General features: G+C 42.5%; 2 protein-coding genes across 6 annotated transcripts in view; both read right to left on the bottom strand.

Annotated features, from left to right (window-relative positions):
- The window catches only part of TOM1 (target of myb1 membrane trafficking protein), a 46,119-nt gene extending 43,328 nt beyond the window's left edge, over positions 1 to 2,791 (bottom strand). For both annotated transcript variants that reach the window (XM_082348958.1, XM_082348957.1), the window contains exon 1: positions 2,632 to 2,791. In XM_082348958.1, coding sequence (XP_082205084.1) covers positions 2,632 to 2,683 — 52 coding nt within the window. In that variant the 5' untranslated portion in view covers positions 2,684 to 2,791. The remainder of the gene's footprint in view (positions 1 to 2,631) is intronic.
- Positions 2,792 to 3,973: 1,182 nt separating this feature from the next.
- HMGXB4 (HMG-box containing 4) overlaps positions 3,974 to 18,955 on the bottom strand; it is a 33,084-nt gene continuing 18,102 nt past the window's right edge. For all 4 annotated transcript variants that reach the window (XM_082348946.1, XM_082348947.1, XM_082348948.1 and 1 more), the window contains 6 exons: positions 15,944 to 16,025; positions 14,934 to 14,998; positions 13,819 to 13,924; positions 12,972 to 13,141; positions 8,608 to 8,730; positions 3,974 to 8,102 (listed from right to left, as the gene is read on the bottom strand). In XM_082348946.1, coding sequence (XP_082205072.1) covers positions 8,058 to 8,102; positions 8,608 to 8,730; positions 12,972 to 13,141; positions 13,819 to 13,924; positions 14,934 to 14,998; positions 15,944 to 16,025 — 591 coding nt within the window. In that variant the 3' untranslated portion in view covers positions 3,974 to 8,057. The remainder of the gene's footprint in view (positions 8,103 to 8,607; positions 8,731 to 12,971; positions 13,142 to 13,818; positions 13,925 to 14,933; positions 14,999 to 15,943; positions 16,026 to 18,955) is intronic.

The raw sequence follows: 18,955 nt of genomic DNA, 5'->3' as shown, positions 1-18,955 counted from the left end.
CAAAGGCAGACAGTGAGGGAGCCTGCAGAGCTAGGGTGATGGGAGGGCACAAAAGCAATGGCTGGATCTGAAGGGGTCAGAGAAAGCCTCAGGGAGGAGGTGACGACGCCCGGGGCTTTGAAGGATGCACCGGGAGCAGGCAGAGGGAGCAGCAAGCACAAAGGGGTGTGGGTGGGGGGCCGGGGACTTTGTGAGTTGAGAGACACTCACCCCTGATCAACACCATCAGGACCCCTGTGCTCAGGGCTGCCAACTGGACAGGGCTCTACTCTCAACAGAGAGATGGAGTTGGCAGGCTTGAGAAGAGATTATTTCACCCCTGCAGTTTACAGAAATGCAAGCAGCTAATACTAGGTCATTAGTAATAGTAATCACAGCCGATCAGGGCTGTTGCCGTCTCTTTATCAAAAAAAGAAAAGAAAAAAGAAAAGAAAAGAAAAAAGGAATACTGAGGGTATTAACTCAAATGGCAGACATTCTTCATTCAATCCTACTTTTAGAGCTTCTTCAGCTTTGGTTCAGGTATCAGGGGCTCAGGGCAGTTCATCTCCGCTTTCCTATCACTTCACTGGGGTCCTTGGGTGAGTCCTAGTCTCCACCTCCCCTCTCTGGGCCTCAGTCTCCTGTATAAAATGAAGGGGATGGGCTAGAACAGAGGGTTTTAATGTGTGGTTTCCAATCCAGTGGCCACCTCAGACCTATAGGGTCACAAACTCTGGGGATGGGGCCCAGCCTTCGATGCTTTAACAAGCCTTCCAGGGCATTCTGATGAGAGCCCTGGGTCACAAGAGCCCCAGGGTAAGGACTGTTCCTGCAGAAAACTTGCTCTGTGCGCTAAGGTATTAAGGGTTAGTAACTCTTTGGACTGAGTTATCTCTTGCCCACGACAGGCAACCTTTCAGGGTAAGAAAAGAAACTGTTTTCTTTGACCATCTAAAGCCCAGAGTCCAGATGAGCTTTTCTAGAGAGGCTCAGACACATGTGGCTGACTGTGAAGGCCAGAATTTTTTGGGCGGGGAGGGGTAGGAAGTCTCAAACTTGGCATGTGATGAAAGCAGTGGTATCTGCAGCTAGAGAAATAAAGATGAGAGACAAGCCGCCTTCTCTTTTCAGCTCCAAAACAATGACTCACCTGTGCATATGTGTGTGTGTGTGTGTGTGTGTAGTCGGTGGGGCAGGGTGGTGGTCCTGAGAGGTGCAGCTTCCCCTCTCTCGTCCAGGAGCTTCCTGGTGTGTAAATTCCCTACTGACAGCCTCCTCTTGAAGACATTTCATTACAAAACCTCAGAAGAGCCACAAACGGCCACGGGGGCGATTTCAACAGAGCTGGGTCAACAGACTTAAGCGAGGTTTGGCTTCTAAGACAGTAAGAATGGAAAGAATATCTTGTCTAAAAGATCCAATTTTCCCAGTTTGAACTTAAGGCTAAAAACCATCCAAAAGTTGGAGAGAGTTTCACAGTACTGCCCTGGGTTTCTTCATGCAAGGAGGCACACCCAGCCTGCCCTGGAGAAGTGTTAGCTGTTTGGGCCATGGCCTGTGGGTCCTCTCTGCGTTGGTGGGCAGAAATGAGTGCCTATGAGACCAAACGTCCAAGCCATTTTCAGGAATTCCGGACCCTCACTTGGCGGTGTCTCAGTAACAATAATAAATATTACCACTTTCTTTTATATAGCATCGGCCACGTGCCAGGCGCTAAGTCCTTTACATTTATTAACGAGTTTAACCTACACAACAACCCCACGGAGGTAGGGATCATTATTATCCCCTAATCACAGGTGAGGAATCCTCCCTACAGAGGCAACGTCACAGAACTAATAAGTCTCCCGTCAATAGAGGGCGAGAGATTCAGGAGACCTGGGCTCTGAGTGAGCCTGTGTCTCGGCCACAGGGCTTGGCCGTCCCCTCTACTGAGAAATGAGGGAGACCGAATCAGGTGGTTTCTAAGATCACTTCCAGCTCAGAGTCTGCGACTCCATGCGGTCCATCTGATGCCGGTTGGTGAGGGCGGCCAAGGCCGGCACGTCCTGAGGCTTTGGCCTGGCTTCCTCATGGAGCGGGTTCCTCAGCGTCTAGCCCCGGCCCGGGGGAGGCAGGGCTCCCTGTCCCCCTCCCCGCAAGACGCCCACCCAGCCGCCAAGCCCTTGTCTCCTGGTCCTGGAGAATGGGCTTCCAGCCCTTCTCAGGTATCCGTGTCCGCAGCGCCGAGTGAGCGAGGAATGAGACGGCAAGGGCCCAGGAGGCGCGACCCGCGCTGGGTAGGCGACGAGAGAAACATTCGAGGGGCCCACGGACTGCAAAACCACGCAGTCCCTTTAACCCCCCAAACTTTCTCCCTGGATTAGCGACCCTAGCAGCCGCACATTGGCTGAATCGCGGCCGCCCGGACCCGCCTTCTCTCTTTACCTATTGGTTGCTGTAGGCATCCATCACAAGCCGAGGCTTCTTAGTGGACCGCGGTTTTTGTCAATCAAAGCAGGCGGGAGGCTGGGCGGGGCCAGGTCAGGGAGAGACACTCCAGCCTCTCCCTACCTCCCTCAGGTGTGTAACTGGGGACCTGGAGGCGCGCCTGGGGGCCGGGGCCGGGCGCGGAACCCTGCGCTGGGGCTGGGCCGAGCCCCGGGGACTTACCGATGCGCTGTCCCACTGGAGAGCTGAGCGGGTTCCCCAGGAGAAAGTCCATCGCCACGGCTGCCGCTGCCACTGCCACCAAGCCGGGGAATCAGCTGACAGCAACCGCCAGCGCCGGACCCGTCACGTGATGCGCCGGACGGTCCTCGAGGAGGCGCGGCTGGGGCGGGGCGGAGGGAGGCTGGAGCCGGCCGCAGGCCCCGCCCCTGACGTGGAGGGTCGGCGCCTCGAGGCGGAGGGCGATGACCTCACTGCGGTTTACTCGGCGTCGGTGGACGTCACGCACGATGCCGGGCGTTCCTGGGGCGCTTGGGTCTAAGCCACGCCCTCCACGTCTTTTTAAGGATTTAGGGGCGTTGTCTTTGATCTGTACACACCCAGAAAACCCAGCCTTAGACCAGGGAAATGACTTGGGTAAGGTTACCCAGCAAGCTGAGACTCCAGCTCTCGCTCTTAGTTTTAGCCTCTAGGACCTCACAGTGACTACACACGCACTGCTGGGCTTGACAGCCTCCCTGGCCTGTTGTCTCCCTGCCCAGAGAAGACTCTTCCTATTTGAGATCGAGGTCTCCCGGCTGCAAAATGTATCCTGTTTGCAGCCCAGATTCCCTTACCTCAAAATAGGAGGGAAGGGCCAAGGGTTTTGCGACACCTTGACACTGAGAGCCAACTCAGTGAATTGCAGCTAGGGACGGGCTAGAGCCCAGGGTGGGAGAAAGCACACAGATGTCACGAGTGGGTCCTGGGACCCATCTCAGCCATTCATTTATTGTGTGATTCAAACAGCGGGCTTCCATTTTCTCTGGATTCTGGAATTAGGTCAAGGACCTTTCTTTTTTTTAGGTCACTGGCTCCTTTGAGAAAGTGTAGAAAGCAGAGGAGCCTTTCTGAAGAAAAAAGGCAGAGATACAATTTGACCTCAGGGAGTTTCTGGGGTCCCTGAGGTGCAGCAGTGGACCCCAAGCTAAGAATTAAGAATCTCAAAGGCTCTTCCCAGCCTTGTAATTCTAATATCTTCTTCAGCGTTCCCGTGTGCTGTGTTTCAGCTATGTCATCTACTCATTAGATACCAATACTAGATCTATTGGTTATGTTTTTTTGCTTCTAATGACATGCACTCCAAAAGATACAATAACCACTGCTTTGGTAGTTTGGGTTACTGCAGGATGCTTTAGTATTTTTTGGGCATGATATTTGTGAATTTTAAATGTGAAAGGCTAGTAAACTGCAGAAATTTAGGACGATAGAAAACCTGAATTAGAACTTAATCACTTCCGTTAATCTGAGCATAGGGGCTGACATCTTTACCATACAACATAAAAGCTTTATGGAAGTCATGTACTTCTGTGCTTTGAACTGTTTTAATAATGCTCATGAGACCTGTTAATACATGTCCATACCCCCCACTAGTCTAGGTGCTCCTTGAGGGCTGGGATGCTACGTCCATTTCTCTCACTGTTGTCCAGCACAATGACTAATGCATGAAAATCTAAATCAATCTACCTTTCTGTAACGGTATTTGGACTATAAGGGGGGGATGTACACTTAAGATGATCTTCATGTCAGGTACCTTCCATGTTTTTCTTCATTTAAACATATTGCTTGGTTGTATGGAATATATTTAGCATGGTTTTCCATTGGATTCTTCCATTAACAACCTTTAACATCCCCATGTTGGGTGGTGATTTAACCAGAAGTTCTTGCCTTCTTGCACCACTCTGGTTTAAAGTGATTATGGGCAGATCTTGGCTTTCTGCCAAGAATAAAACAGCCATAGGTTTTATCCTTCATGGTAAGAAACCATATACCCCCAAACAGGGAGTGAAATCATAGCTCTATGTAAACAGAAAGCTATTTAGCTATTATATTAGAAATGGAAGTGTGTGGATTTTGTCAATACAATAGATAGGAATGTAAATTGAAAACATTAAGTGTAGTACAGAACTAATTAAAACTATGTGTTCAAAGTGTTTCCTAACAGGAACAAACTCATTTAGTAAAAAGTCTGTTTAATTTTTCCTTTTAAGTGTTTTAGCAATATCAATATCAAAATGCCAGAGGCAAGAGGGAGGAGATATGGGGATACATGTATATGTATAGCTGATTCCCTTTGTTATAAAGCAGAAACTAACACACCATTGAAAAGCAATTATACTCCAATAAAGATGTTAAAAATAAAAAAAAGAAAAAAAATCAAATGCCTTCCTAAGGATAAAAATGTTTAAGTCCTTCAAAATTGACATATTGCATAAATGTAACAATAATTATATCCTTTAAGTACTTTTAGACAAAAGAATCAAGATACTTTGCCTCCAAAGCTTAAAGATAACAGGATGACAAGAAAAGTGAGGTCTGTATAGTAAAAATCCAGCTAGGACAAAAGGACATTTGAACAATGAAAAGGTCTGACAGTTTTCCTACAATCACATTTGCTCAGGACTGCAGATAATGGAGAAGGATTCTGATGAATTACATACACAATTTAACTTTGAAAGTGGCTTGGGGTTGAATAGAGCCTCAGCTTTGGGGTCAGCTGTACCAGTGTGTTTATTCTGGCTTTGCCATTTACGTAGCTGTATAAACTCAGGAAAAGTACTTTTCTGCATCTGTCTCCTCATTTGTAAAGCGGGATAATATTCATAAGGCCTTGGGGAGGATTAAGTGTGATAAAATATGCCAATCACTCTAGTCATTCAGTAATATAGCGGTCTCTTTTTTGCTGCCTCTCCATAAGAAGTGAGCCTTTCAACCAATCATAGTATTTTGCTATTTATGACTATTAACAACCTTGTGTGTGAATTGAAAATTTTACTTTGAAAGGTCTAATCTCATATATTGAATGTTCACAATACTACTAAACTTCATGTCAGGCTGGCTGGCTTCAAGGCTTGGAGACAGGGAAGTGACTTTAACACTATTTTACAGATGAGACTGCAGATGCCTATAAAGATTAAGTGACCTATCCAATCCAGTATCACTCAGTAAGGACAGTACTGAAACACATGGTTTAGCACAAGATTTGGATGTGATTCTTATACAAGACTGATAGGTATTTCTTGAGTTAGGCCAACAATGTAACGTACAGACAATTTCATTTGCCAATGAATAGAGCTACGCTTATCAGAGCCACTGGCTTTGCAGTTTGCAAGAGAGAAGATGAGAGTCCGCAATGTAAAAGTTACTAGAAACAGAGCAAGATGTTTGTTAGGAAGATGGCTATGATCAGAAACTTGACCTCTATTCCAAATGGATTTTTTTTTTTAAGGAAAATTATGGTAGGATATAGTGTGAATGGTTTAAAATTTCGTAGCAACTTTCGTTAGCAACAGGGAAAAGATAGCTGACACTAGACTACAAATATTAAAAATGTGATTTTTAATAATATAAGTACAAAATTTTATTTCTTTATACAACTATAATGGGATTTGGATCAAACAGCTAGAATTTATTTAAAAAACAAAATAAAACAATGATATAAAAACTGCAAGAAGGTCTGAATCCAAAGTTTTTCCTCTAATAGTACCAAATACCACAAGGAACCGATTATTATACAAATGTGTACAAATTTTAAATACAAATACAATAGGTTTGGATTTTAAAGGAAAACAAACAAAAAGCAGGTCCTCGTCAGGACTTCATTAATGTGTACAAATGACAATGGTAGGATTGACTTCTTTCTGTACTAATCCACGTCTCCGAGGCCCTTCCTTGATACCCTGTGTCAAACAGAAAACTGACATGGGTACAGAGGAGGCGTGGGATAGGTGCTAACACACAAAATTAAACCAGGATTTCTGCTCTTCGTGATTTTGGTTCCCAAGCATTCCTGTTTCCTTCTGTTTCCCAGTTAAATTTCAAGACTGCTCTGAGGTGAGAAAGGCATTCAGCAGCCAGAATACCTTTAAGAAACACAGCCCTGTGACCACACTGGTGGGAAAAAAGGAAAGAATTAAATAGGATGCAGCAGAATTAAATAGGCTGGCGGCACTGTCCTCAAAGATCTACTTTGATGCTGCAGTGCTCTGTCCAGGCCAAGGGAAGAAAGCAGTCACCTCAGAGCTTGGTTTTGACATGGACTCTCAAACTGAATTTAAAAACAACGCTGAAGTGCTCAACTGTTTTCTTTGGAACTGGGAAGCAAAAGCCTCGTTCTTTGGAAATAAGGGCAGCTGGGAATGGTAACATTCCTTTTTATTTACTTTCTTGACATTATTCATTTGTAAAGAACTAGAATCCCAACATAATGATTCCTTTTTGAGGCACGATACCTTAAAGTGTAGATGATTTGGAGTTTGCAGAGGAGACCAGAGGAAGGAAGGGAGGCAGAAATGACAAATCTGTATCTTCCACATGCTGTTGCTGGTGGAGGCTCTTGTTTTTAAATTATATATACAGAAATTTACAGGATAAATTAAAATCTAAGAGAGTTTAAAGAGTTAAATACACATAATTAAAACACACATTCACACACGCACATAAATAACCCTACATGAGAACAGAGTACTTTTTTTGCAATTCGCTTACGTGTGGAATGCAGAACCCTGTGTATCTGCCCAGCAGGGGAACCAATGAGATGAACCCAGGAATCAGCCTGGGCAAAGCTCACCTTCCACACCCGCCAAGCAGCTAAGCAGCAGAACTGTGAGCTAAGCTGACGCTGCCAATGGAAGATACCAGCTCTTAGTTCTGCAGACCAAATGCTCTGGGTCAGCTCACGATATAGGCCATTCAACTGGTGGCACTGACAGCTTTACCCTCTCCAGGGCTCACAAATCTCCTTGGCTCCGGCTGAGGCTGCCAATGGTACCAATGATTACAGTAAGTTTTGAGACATGGACACTGGTAGAGCAGGAATTGGAATGAACCCCCTACTAAGTTCACTTAAGCCATCGCAATAACTTTCAGATAGGAACGATGTTATCACTTCCCACCTAGGTCACTTCAAGTTGAAAAGCTTTGTACTTTCAGTTAACTGACATCTTCCCATAATCTTTCCCACTACATTTCAGACTGTAAGACAGGTAAGGCAAATGGTCAGTGATGGGTCTGGAGGTACAACTGAGTTTGGAAAAAAATCACATTTTAGCTGACCTTAAAGCGATGCACTTGGCATCCAGAACAAGCCCCCAGCCCCCAAGTTACACTGATTTTTAAGGCAGATTTATCCACCACAGTAGAAGAAAGAATCCCAAGCCCACATTCATGCCAAGGTTTCCTCTTGGCTAAACCTTTGCCATTTCATAAAATTATTAAAAGCAAAGTAGTTACAGTCCTATGTATATATTATACATTAGATATATATATATATATGCATATATATAAAAATTTAACAGCTACACCCCGAGGCCAGTGAAGGGGTCTGGAACAGTCACGTACACAAGCCAGCAGCAGGCGGGATAAGCGTTCTGTCCCAGGAGTCTCTGCTGTCACAGTCCAGGCATGATGTAAGCAATGTTGTCTAGTGTGTTTGACTGCAAAACAAAGGAAAAAGGTTCAGCTGAAGAGTATTTTACCTTAGTTCCCTGAGACATATTTCTTTGTTCAAGGGAGAGAGATGAGAAAGAAAATCTAGAGTTAGAGAAAACAGGGAGAGAGAAGATGTCACGCCGTTGTCTGTTATGCTGGGAGCTTTTCTGCTGACTTCTCCCACTAATCCTAGTAAACTAGAGGCAGGAGACTCCTGCACTTTCTTTGTCTCTGGAAGAGCAAATAGGCAACACAGGAGTTGCAGTACCTTAAGGGCTACAACGCTTCTCTCCAAAGGAGAGAAATCTTAGGAAATGGCGTGTTTGCTATTTCACTGAAAGCCTGGCATGCATTCAACACTCAGTGTCAGGTTCCATGGGCCGACAGCCTATGGCAACACTATATCCAGGAAGCTTTATGGGCTTGTGCTTGATAGGGCTCATTAAGGCAGGGCCTCTCTGGCTCCCAAGGGGTCTGGCCCCCAAAATCCCAGGAAACAAGGAAACTCACCAAGACCTGTTTGGGACAGCCATTCAACTCAGGTAGTTGTGTGGTCAGACACGCCAAGGGGCCAAGCGCACAGATGATGGAATCCAGAAGCACTGACAAACTGCCGGACACAGCCACCATGCCCTGAAAAGGAGAGCGTGACAGGAGAGGACTGCAACTTGAATCACACTCATGAGGCTCCCGCCAGGTTCTGGGTGAGTTCCTTGTGGCAGAAATGGAAGGTCTCTGCTTTGATAAGAATACATTCCCAGGTTTCCTTCCAATATTCCTAATCCACTGTACCCTCTGTGAGACCTTAGGTTAGTCACTTAGGAACAGTAGGAAAAAACGCAAAAAAACCTATACTGAAACATCTTAAAAAATGCCTCATCTATTCTGGAGACCTGCTGGGAAGATTTGTGGAGATCATGTATGCAAAAGTATTTTTCTTATGAACTCCACAAATATAGCTCAAATGTGATAACCATGAGAATTCTACATGTTAACATATAACGCAAACACACACACACTTCTCCACATATGTGGCTGTTTTGATAGTGGATGATACCACTTTTCTGTTCTTTTTAAAACTTAACTTCTTACAAAATGCATATTGTTTATATCTCTGTGATTCAAAGAGATAACAAATAAGATTGCTTGCTACAAATAATGCTGCCCAGCTCTTGTATAATCTGCTTCAACCAGAAGTACTGTGAGGATATGTCACCTAGGAAGGCAGCACAGAAGCGTCCTTCAGAGAATGAGCTCTGGGCTCGAGATGGCGGGGTCGAGAACCTGGCTATCCCGCTCACCGAGAGGCGCAAGCGGCTTTCTATGCTGTGCCTGAAAAACACAGTACTGACAGCGTCTGTAGCATGGAGCGGATTAAGTGAGACAACAGACATATAGTACATAGTACCTGGGGTGGTGCCTGGCACCTGGGAAGTGCTCAGAGAGTATCAATAATGATTACTACTATTACCAACATCTTCATCTCCAAAACTGCCTTTCTGGCTGCCTGCTAGGGCTTTCATTTTGGATATTTCTCAATCTCAACATACGGTAAAGAGAAATAACCTACCCTTCCTCCTAGCATCCCTTCGTCTGCTAAAATCACCACCATTCACACACCTGCCCAGTCTCAAGGCCTTGCCACCGTTGAGTTTTCTTTCCCTTCATTCTCCTTGTCCAATGTCTGCCCCCACTTCCAAGGCAGGCAGCAAAGGGTTACAAGCATGGACCCTGAGGTCATGCCACCAAACTCAAGGCTCTGTTTCAGCACTTATGGGCTAAACTCTAGAGAAAGTTCCTTAACCTAAGTCTGTTTTTCCTTCTCTAAAATAAGGGAACACAAATTTTGTTTCACAAAGTTGCAGTGTGCATTAAAGGAAAGGATCCATGTACAGCACTCTGAATCAAAGCTGCCTGAGTGAGCATTCAACGGAAGACAGCAATTAGTAATATTATTCCCTACTTTTGCCCTACAGTTAATGATAGCTAATATTTTATGTCTGACTCTCCCAATAAGCAACCTGAGAGCAGGAACCAAGTCATACTCATTTTTATACCCTTCCAATAACTACTGGGGTTCTGCACAGAGTAAGCTCTCAATAAATATTTGTTAAATTAAATTCAAATCTTTGTCATGTCTAGACTAGATTATTGTTATAACTTTTCCCTAATTCTGGTCTCTTTTCACTCCCAATCTAAAATAGAAGATTAAAAAAAATTAAAAAAAAATAAAATAAAATAGAAGATATTCTCAGTGAAAACCAAATGAGAGCTCTGATCATTCCTCCCTACTCAAAAAATTCCGGTAGTTCCTGAGCAGTCATTTCCCTCTGTAGTTTGGACTATGCCCTTAATATTCAGCCTTCCTCTACCTTATGCATTGGCTGTTCTAGTTTTTCATCATTTTAGCAATAAACCCCTTTGGAAATAAAACATAAAGTGGAACCCCAATATATAAAACAGCTAAAAGATCTGGTTAAAGTGAGAATGGGGGGTCTAGAGCCCCACTGGGTCTCTTTTGACCCATCTCTGCAGAAAACCCCAGGGCCGAGAAGCAGATGTTCTCTTGGTTTACGATGTCTCTCTCCAACATCTCCGTGATACCAAGTCCTGCTTATCCCTCCAGGTCCTGCTGGAACCCCACCTCCCCTTCACAGAGCCTCTCCTGACCCCCTAACTCTCTGCTCTCGAGCGCTGCTGTAACTGCTTCAGGTGGCACAAAGCCGCAGAATGAGAGCAGGCTGAGAAGTGGGGCAAGCTGCGCTCAGTCACAGCGAGTTGCATAAACTTGTAATAACGGTCACTTAATTTCATTAGGTTTCAGGTATTCAATCTTTAAATGAGCAAACTGTATAAGTCAGTGTTCCTTAAAGTGTAGTACGTTTACTAATTTCAGGTGGCGTAGAGGTGAACATTAATTATTTGATATACATCCATTTTGAAGTACATTAGAAAAAAGATTAGAGTATCTCACTTGTGATATCGAGGACATCATTGTGAAAGCATGGATAAATTTATTTAAATAAAAATATAAATAAATCAGGAGCTTGGGATGAACACACACACACACTACTATATATGACAGATAACCAACAAGGACCTACTGTATAGCACAGGGAACTCTACTCAATATTCTGGGATAACCTATATGAGAAAAGAATCTAAAAAAGAATGAATATACGTATATGTGTAACTGAATCACTTTGCTGTGCACCTGAAACTAACACAACATTGTAAATCAACTATACCCCAATAAAATTAAAATTAAAAAAATACAAAGTAAATAACAGTATAAAGTGTTATGTGGAAATGGCCGAATTGTGAAGATACACACAAATGATTAAAGTCTGGGAAAAAGTGGAGTATGGGGGAATGGGGAATTACTGCTGATGTATATGGGGTCTCTTTCGGGGGTAATGAAAATGATCTGGAATAGACAGTAGTAATGGAGCCACAAATCTGTGAATATACTAAAAGCCACTAAATTCTACATTTTAAAAGGGTAAACTTTATGGTATGTGAATTATATCGTAATAAGACTGTTCCTTATGTTAAAAAAAAAGGGGACTAGAGATTCTGCAACATTCTTTCCCTTTTCTGGTCAATATGTACATGTAACTCTCCCACAGCAACTGCTCACAGAAGCTGGCTTGTTTTATTTGCTAATTATTAATCTATTCTATCTTTCCAATTAGACTGTAAGTTTCCTGAGGATACGAAATCATCATAATTTCTACTCCCCCCAGTTTTTGGAATAATGCCTAAGTACTCAACAAGTATTTGCTAAACTCAATGGAAACGTCAGGGAAAATCTGGAATATGGAAGGTGAAAAAAACAAATCATTTAAAATTTTAACTTTTTAGGAAACGTAAGAATGTCTAAATATGAAAAATAAGTAAGGATCCCAGAATATTTTATTCTGGAAATATCTATATCCATTCAAGTACCTGGGCCTACAGGAAAGTAACTGTTTTGACACCTACTAAATTTTGAGAAACTAGCCAAAGAACTTAGGCAAAGCTTCATCTCTTGCGGCCTTTGGCATTTTATCTGTTGAATAATAATTCAACTTCCACATAAAAGCAAGTGAGGAGTTTTATATCCCTACACCGATTTCTCAGCTTAAAGATGCCTTTAGTAATTCAGACTGATTTCTTTGCTGAAATGTCCTATTAGGACCCAGTGGAAAACTGAAATACTACACTACTTACTGAGTTAGCCGGGAGAAATATGATTAGAAATTGAATATGGTAATAGAAATGGAACATGACAGCTTTGCAGGTTAAGTGATTTTGAAATTGAAGCTTAAAAGGACACAGATCTCCTTAGGGTACACAGCACAGTATGATTCAAGTGCAGAGTAATGAAGAGCTTGAGAGCCTCAATCTCCCAGTTGCTACCTACTTTCAAAGCAGCAGAGGAACACTTAATCCCCTGTACAATCTAATCTGTCTATTGAAAACCTTGCTGGAAATGCATAGAAAAATCCAAACTCTCTTAGAAATAAAAATGATCAAAGCTTCCATGGGATTTGTACTCATTTTTCCCATTGCATTTTTAAAAAATAAAAATGAGTTACAGGATTATATGTCAATTGTATCTCTGTAAAACTGGGGAAAAAAAAGTTACAGGGTAGTCTAATTTCCTTTTGTGCCATTGCTTCAATAGGATGGTATCAGTGTAAACTTTGAGAGCCAGTAGGTAGATTCCAAATCTCTAGACGTTTCTATCACCATCTCTCTTCTTTATCACCGTATCCTGAGCACCTGGCATAACCCAGCATACAGCAGTTGCTCAATGAATGTATGTGGAATGAGCAAGTGGATTCAAATCACATAAGCAACTGGAGTCATGCTGCTGGCAGGGCCCTCACCTCGGTTTCCTGCAGGCGGTGTCCAATGAGGCTCAGGGACTCTCCCAACAGCTGGAGATGAGCAGCCACGTCGATGGGCTCTGTCTCAGGGGCTTTGGCTGGCGAGGCGGGTAGCAGCATGGTGGTGGGTGGGGATTTCTTTTGGGGTGACAGTACTCCTGCAGGGGAAGCTGAGAACAGAGGCAAAATAGAGAGAGAAAGCTTGCCAATGTTCTTCCAGATTTTCCCTTTTTATGAGCTCTACCAGGCATTAACAAAATTATGGACTGTGGGCCAAATCTGGCTCATGACTTGTTTTTGTATTGGCCTGTGAGCTAAGAATGATTTTAGATTTTTAAATGGCTGTTGTAGAAAAAACAAAGAGGAGTACATGACAGAGAATGCATATGGCCCTCAGACTTAAAATATTTACTCTCAGGGACTTCCCTGGTGGCAGAGCGGTTAAGACTCCAAGCTCATGCAGGGGGCCCGGGTTCGATCCCTGGTCAGGGAACTAGATCCCACATGCATGCCACAACTAAGAGTTTGCATGCCGCAACTAAGGAGCCCAAGAGCTGCAACTAAGACCCAGTGCAACCGAATAAATAAATAAATAAATAAATAAATAAAATATTAAATAAAAAACAAAAAATAAAATATTTACTCTCTGGCCCTTTACAGGAAAGCTTGCTGACTTATGACTTAACATTTTCTAAATTTTTTTGGCAACCCTTAATATTCAGTAATAATATCTGGATATCAAGATCTGCTTCTAATATAGGCTATTCTCCCCATTTCTCAGTGAGGAAGCAAAATTCACAGTGCTCTAGGGAAAAGAATGAAAAGAGGAGAGGGGTGTGGTCACTACCTTTCACCTTCATGGAACCTTCTGAGCTGGATGCTTTTCTTTTCACAGTTGTAGCTTCTGCTTTGTTCTGTTTGTGTTGCAGATATTGAGCTTTTTGCTTCCAAATCTGCAATCAGATCAAGGCAAACAAATTTAAAAGGGCAAAAAAGTAAAAGGGAAAGCAGTCATGGAAGAGGAGAATGAAGAAAAGAAAGGGAACAGTGGAGGGGAGCAGACAGAGGGTTAATGTTAACTTTTAAGCGGAGGGTCAGTGAACAGGCTTCAGGTAGCGGTGACAATAGTATCTTAGGAGAGGACCACGAACACCCCCCAGTGCTAATGGTCACATCACAGCATTGATTCTGCGATCACTCTAAAATTGAAATGCAAAATCACAGAGGAAACATCTGGCTCATCCTAATGTCCATGTGGTTTAAACATTTCTTCTAACCTGCCAGTTGGAAACACCAATACTAGGATAACAATGACACGGAAAACAGAAACTGAAGATAATTGACCTGGGTGAAAAATATATGTTGTTTCACCCAGATGAGCTGTACCTTAAAAAAGCAAGGTGGTAATTGTAATGCCTAGACTACCTTCATCTCATCTAACTGGAAAGTGACTGTGATTCAAATATGACTATTTATCGTTGTCTTATTAGCTTTTTGACAGGAAGGTTTATTATTTGGTAATGGTTGATGAGAATGATGACCTGGAACCTACTTACCTAGTAAACATTGTCCCATGTCTTTATTATTTGCTGGGACTATCAGGTGCACCACTTTCCTCAGTTCTCAGACCACAGCTGACTAGTAGGTGTTTGTGGTCAAGGCCTCTGACTTTAGATTCTCTTTTAACACGACTCATTGCCCAAGTTAGGTCATCTTTTGGCTCAAATGTCAGGTTGTTGGGAAAAAATTAGATGAGGTTAGAAGACAGCCTCCCTGCAGCTAAATCCTCATGTCGAGTGAACTGGCACCAACTACTTTATTGTCCTCTGCTAAACCATTTTACACTGATTTGTAATTTTTTTTTTTCTATGTTCAGTGTTGTTTGGGATGGTGTATAGGAGGATTACACATTTTGGAAGGCATAAAGCAATGAAAAATGTGTCCGTAATAAACTGTACTTACCAGTTTGTCTTTCTCTGGCAATTGCTTCCACACCTCAGCCAGTTTTTTGCTCAGTTCCCCAAAATCTAGCATAAAAGAGTAAAAAAAAATAAAAAACAAAAACAACCCAAAACAATAAAGGTTTAACCATAAACAAAACAGACGATTGATAGGAGCAACAACTAGGAAAAGGGTCTTGAAGATCAGATTTAAATAGCACAAGAGTCTTTCAGAAAATCAAACCAAACCCCGTCACTTTCCTTGATTCTTTTCTGGAAGGAAGGGGCTGTTTTGGTGGCCGTGAGACAGGCTCAAATTCTCACGTGTCTACTCTCTAAGGATTTATTCCTTAAGCACCTTTCTGGTGTCTTTTAATTTGATCCCACGGAACAGGGCTTATCTACTTAAGTTAGAGAAAATATGTTATGGAGAATTTGACTGATTAAGAGATGTTAGAGTTTTACCGAATTTCTGAGAGCTCAGAGACAAACTTCCCTAGAGCAGCTCGGAAGCGATCTTCCAGACGTGTAATGCTGTGCTTCCACATGTAGAGCGAGGTCATGCTTTATAAAGCACATCTGTGTCTTTCACGGTGCTTCAGTGTGCCTCACAACAACCCTGGTGAGCAGGTTGGGAAGCTAGTTCACACATTGGGCAAATGAGATGTGCAGAGGGTACGTGACTTGTCTAAGGCCTGAGGTGTAGTGTGCTTCTCACCTCCCTAACTTCCGTATAGAGACAAATATGAACAATATAATATGTCATCTCACTCCGACTCTACACTGAGGGCAGTTTAAGGAAAAGGTCAACTGTAGAATCTTGGAAAGAAACAACTGCGTATTTATGTACTGTGCTTTATGGACGGGGTGAACTAAGACAAAATCTACAGTGACTTGCACAACTGAGGAAAGAAATGAGATTTGTGTTCTTTTCATACTATGGGAATAAGTTTGCCTGCTGACTGGATTAACTGCACTGCTTCAGGGACACAAATGGAAAGTAAAATCACTAAAGTTGAGAAATGTTCTTACCTATGCCTGGATGGTCAGCCACAATGGTTACACGATACTCCTTACAGAACACCTGGTAGGCTGACATGTTCTTCTTTTTTGGCTAGTACCACATAAAAATAGAACAGGGTAAGACTTAATTAGAACACAGGTTGAGCAACCTTGCATCTATGGGAACAAAACAAAAAAGATACCTGCACTTTTTCATCAAGAGTTCTAAATTACTAACCAGCTTTCCTAAACACGATAATTAATTTTTAATCCATGTTACTTATGACTCAGAGATGAGTATCAGTTTTATTTTAGAAGGTAAAAACCACATGCTAAATTAATTTTAGATTTTTCAGGTTGTTGCAGCTACTTGATAATTACTTGTAAAGCTCTTCATCCTTCCTACAAATGTTACATATTTCAGTTAGAATTAAGTGCTAAGAAAATCTTTACCTCTCCTGGGGTGTCTAGTTTTCATCTTCTTTGAAAATAAGAACCACATAATTTCCCTTTGCTTTGGGGCCAGAAAACCAAGAGCTAAATTTGTGTTCATATTGTTCCTCTGGTTTTGATTTCTAATCTTAAAATTTTCCTGATCCTGCTTTGACTGTCACTTGTAGTTTATCGTTATTTTATTATTCACATTCTTGTGGTCCAAGGTGAGAAGTAAATCAATAACTGAAGACAATTCTTTGGTACTTAACGTAAGACGAACCTCTTTCACTTCAACAAACTGCTTTGTACTACCTGAAATATGTTTATTCTTCACTTATGACAATTCCAAAAGCAATGCATGATTTTTGGGAAACAAAAACAAAATGAGCTTTTAAAACCAGTTCAATCAGGGATATATAAAACAAGATATTATATATTACTGTGCATCCCATTTTATAATTATCCATAGACTCAGGAGAAAAAAGTTTTCCTACCTGAAAAGGTGCATTAGATAGCACCTGCTCAAACCTCTCATTTTGAGGATGAGGAAGGAAACTTGGAAAAATAGTGACTTTCCTGGGTCCTGCAGCTATGCCAGTTATAACACGAGAATGGCTACAACCTAGCCTGACCTCCAAGGCTATGCATTATGGGACAAAGAAAAGAAATATGTTGTAACAGAAAAAACTACTTTTCGAAAGAAAAGATTATCCCTTTATAACCGTTATCTAATAAACTGAGATGTCTTCAGTCTGGCTTTCCTTACAACCTCATCTGTAAGTATCAAAACATGATGATCGGTCCTCCACCGCCTCCCAAGATAGTCCTTTCTGGTTCTGCAGTTATAATGACATGAACAGTTGGCTGGTGCTTTAAAAGCTACCAGAAATTTCTGTTTGCCTCAAGAATCTGATTTTACAACCAAAACAAACCAACAAACAACACAGTCCTGTCTCGTGACTTCAGAGTTGCACCTTTTTTTTTTTTTAAACAAATTTATTTATTTATTTATTTTGGCTGCGTTGGGTCTATGTTGCTGTGCATGGGCTTTCTCTGGTTGTGGCGAGCGGGGGCTACTCTTCGTTGTGGTGCGCCGGCTTCTTGTTGCGGTGGCTTCTCTTGTTGTGGAGCACGGGCTCTAGGCGAGCGGGCTTCAGTAGTTGTGGCACGTGGGCTCAGTAGTTGTGGCTCACGGGCTCTAGAGCACAGGCTCAGTAGTTGTGGTGCACGGGTTTAGTTGCTCCGCGGCATGTGGGATCTTCCCGGACCAGGGCATGAACCTGTGTCCCCTGTGTTGGCAGGTGGATTCTTAACCACTGCGCCACCAGGGAAGCCCCTGCACCTTGTTTTTAAACGAAGCCTGATCACACACTTTATTCACCTTAGTTCTTTTTTTTTTTTAAACTTATTTATTTTATTTATTTATTTTTGGCTGCATTGGGTCTTCATTGCTGTGTGCGGGCTTTCTCTAGTTGTGGTGAGCTGGGGCTACTCTTCATTGCGGTGCGCGGGCTTCTCATTGCGATGGCTTCTCTTGCTGCAGAGCACGGGCTCAAGGCGCGCGGGCTTCAGTAGTTGTGGCACGTGGGCTCAGTAGTTGTGGCACGTGGGCTCAGTAGTTGTGGCTCGCAGGCTCTAGAGCGTGGGCTCAGTAGTTGTGGCGCACGGGCTTAGCTGCTCCACGCCATGTGGGATCTTCTTGGAACAGGGCTTGAACCCGTGTCCCCTGAACTGGCAGGCGGATTCTTAACCACTGCACCAACAGGGAAGCCCTCACCTTAGTTCTTAATGTTGTTTTCATAAAACAACTATCCTCAAAGGCCAAAGACTAGCCAAAACTTATGACAATAAAAAAGCTGTGTGATGGCTCAGACTTTAATTCCAAAAGGAATTCTGAAACCATTTTTGAAGAATGGCAACAACCCTGAAACGTCTTCCAAAGTAACTGCTTTGAATGAGACAGCACTTCTTTGGCTACGAAAATTATGCCATGTTTGTTATAAATTTAGCTTCAAAAATTTTAGACTAATCTTTTAAAAACAGCTTATTCATAGGCCTGACGTTTGGCCATAAAATAAAACTTGCAAGGAGTTTTAACAATGTTTTCTCAAACATGATATAAGACTACGAAAAGTCAATGCTCTCTATTCCACAAGGCTATCTACAGCTATAACATAAAATTGAAACTACCTTTACAAAATTAATCACAACTCTTACCCAATATGTTAGATCCAAATCCACATAGTGAAGAAAGGGGTTCGTCTCATAGCTCTTATAAAGGACTTTATTCAATTATGTAGAAAATATACCGGCATTTATTGAGTATCTGTACTGGGTACAATGAGTAGTTAAGAGGATGAGCTTTTGAAGCCCAGATCTTATTCTAAGGCAGTCAAGCAGCATAAAGTAGTGGAAAACATATGAAATGTAAAGTTTAAAGGCCCACCATTTTTTCTCACCATTTTAGCTTCACCTTATACTAATTATTTGATCCTGAATAAAACGCATGAGAAGTGGATTGCTCTCTGACATGTGATATTTAAAAAAAAATATTGTATTTGTTATTTATTTATTTACTTATTTGGCTGCGTCGGGTCTTAGTTGCAG

The sequence above is a fragment of the Balaenoptera borealis genome, assembly GCF_965194805.1.
Source record: "Balaenoptera borealis genome assembly, chromosome: 13".
Taxonomy (NCBI): Eukaryota; Metazoa; Chordata; class Mammalia; order Artiodactyla; family Balaenopteridae; genus Balaenoptera; species Balaenoptera borealis.
This window is presented reverse-complemented; position numbering and strand designations above follow the sequence as displayed.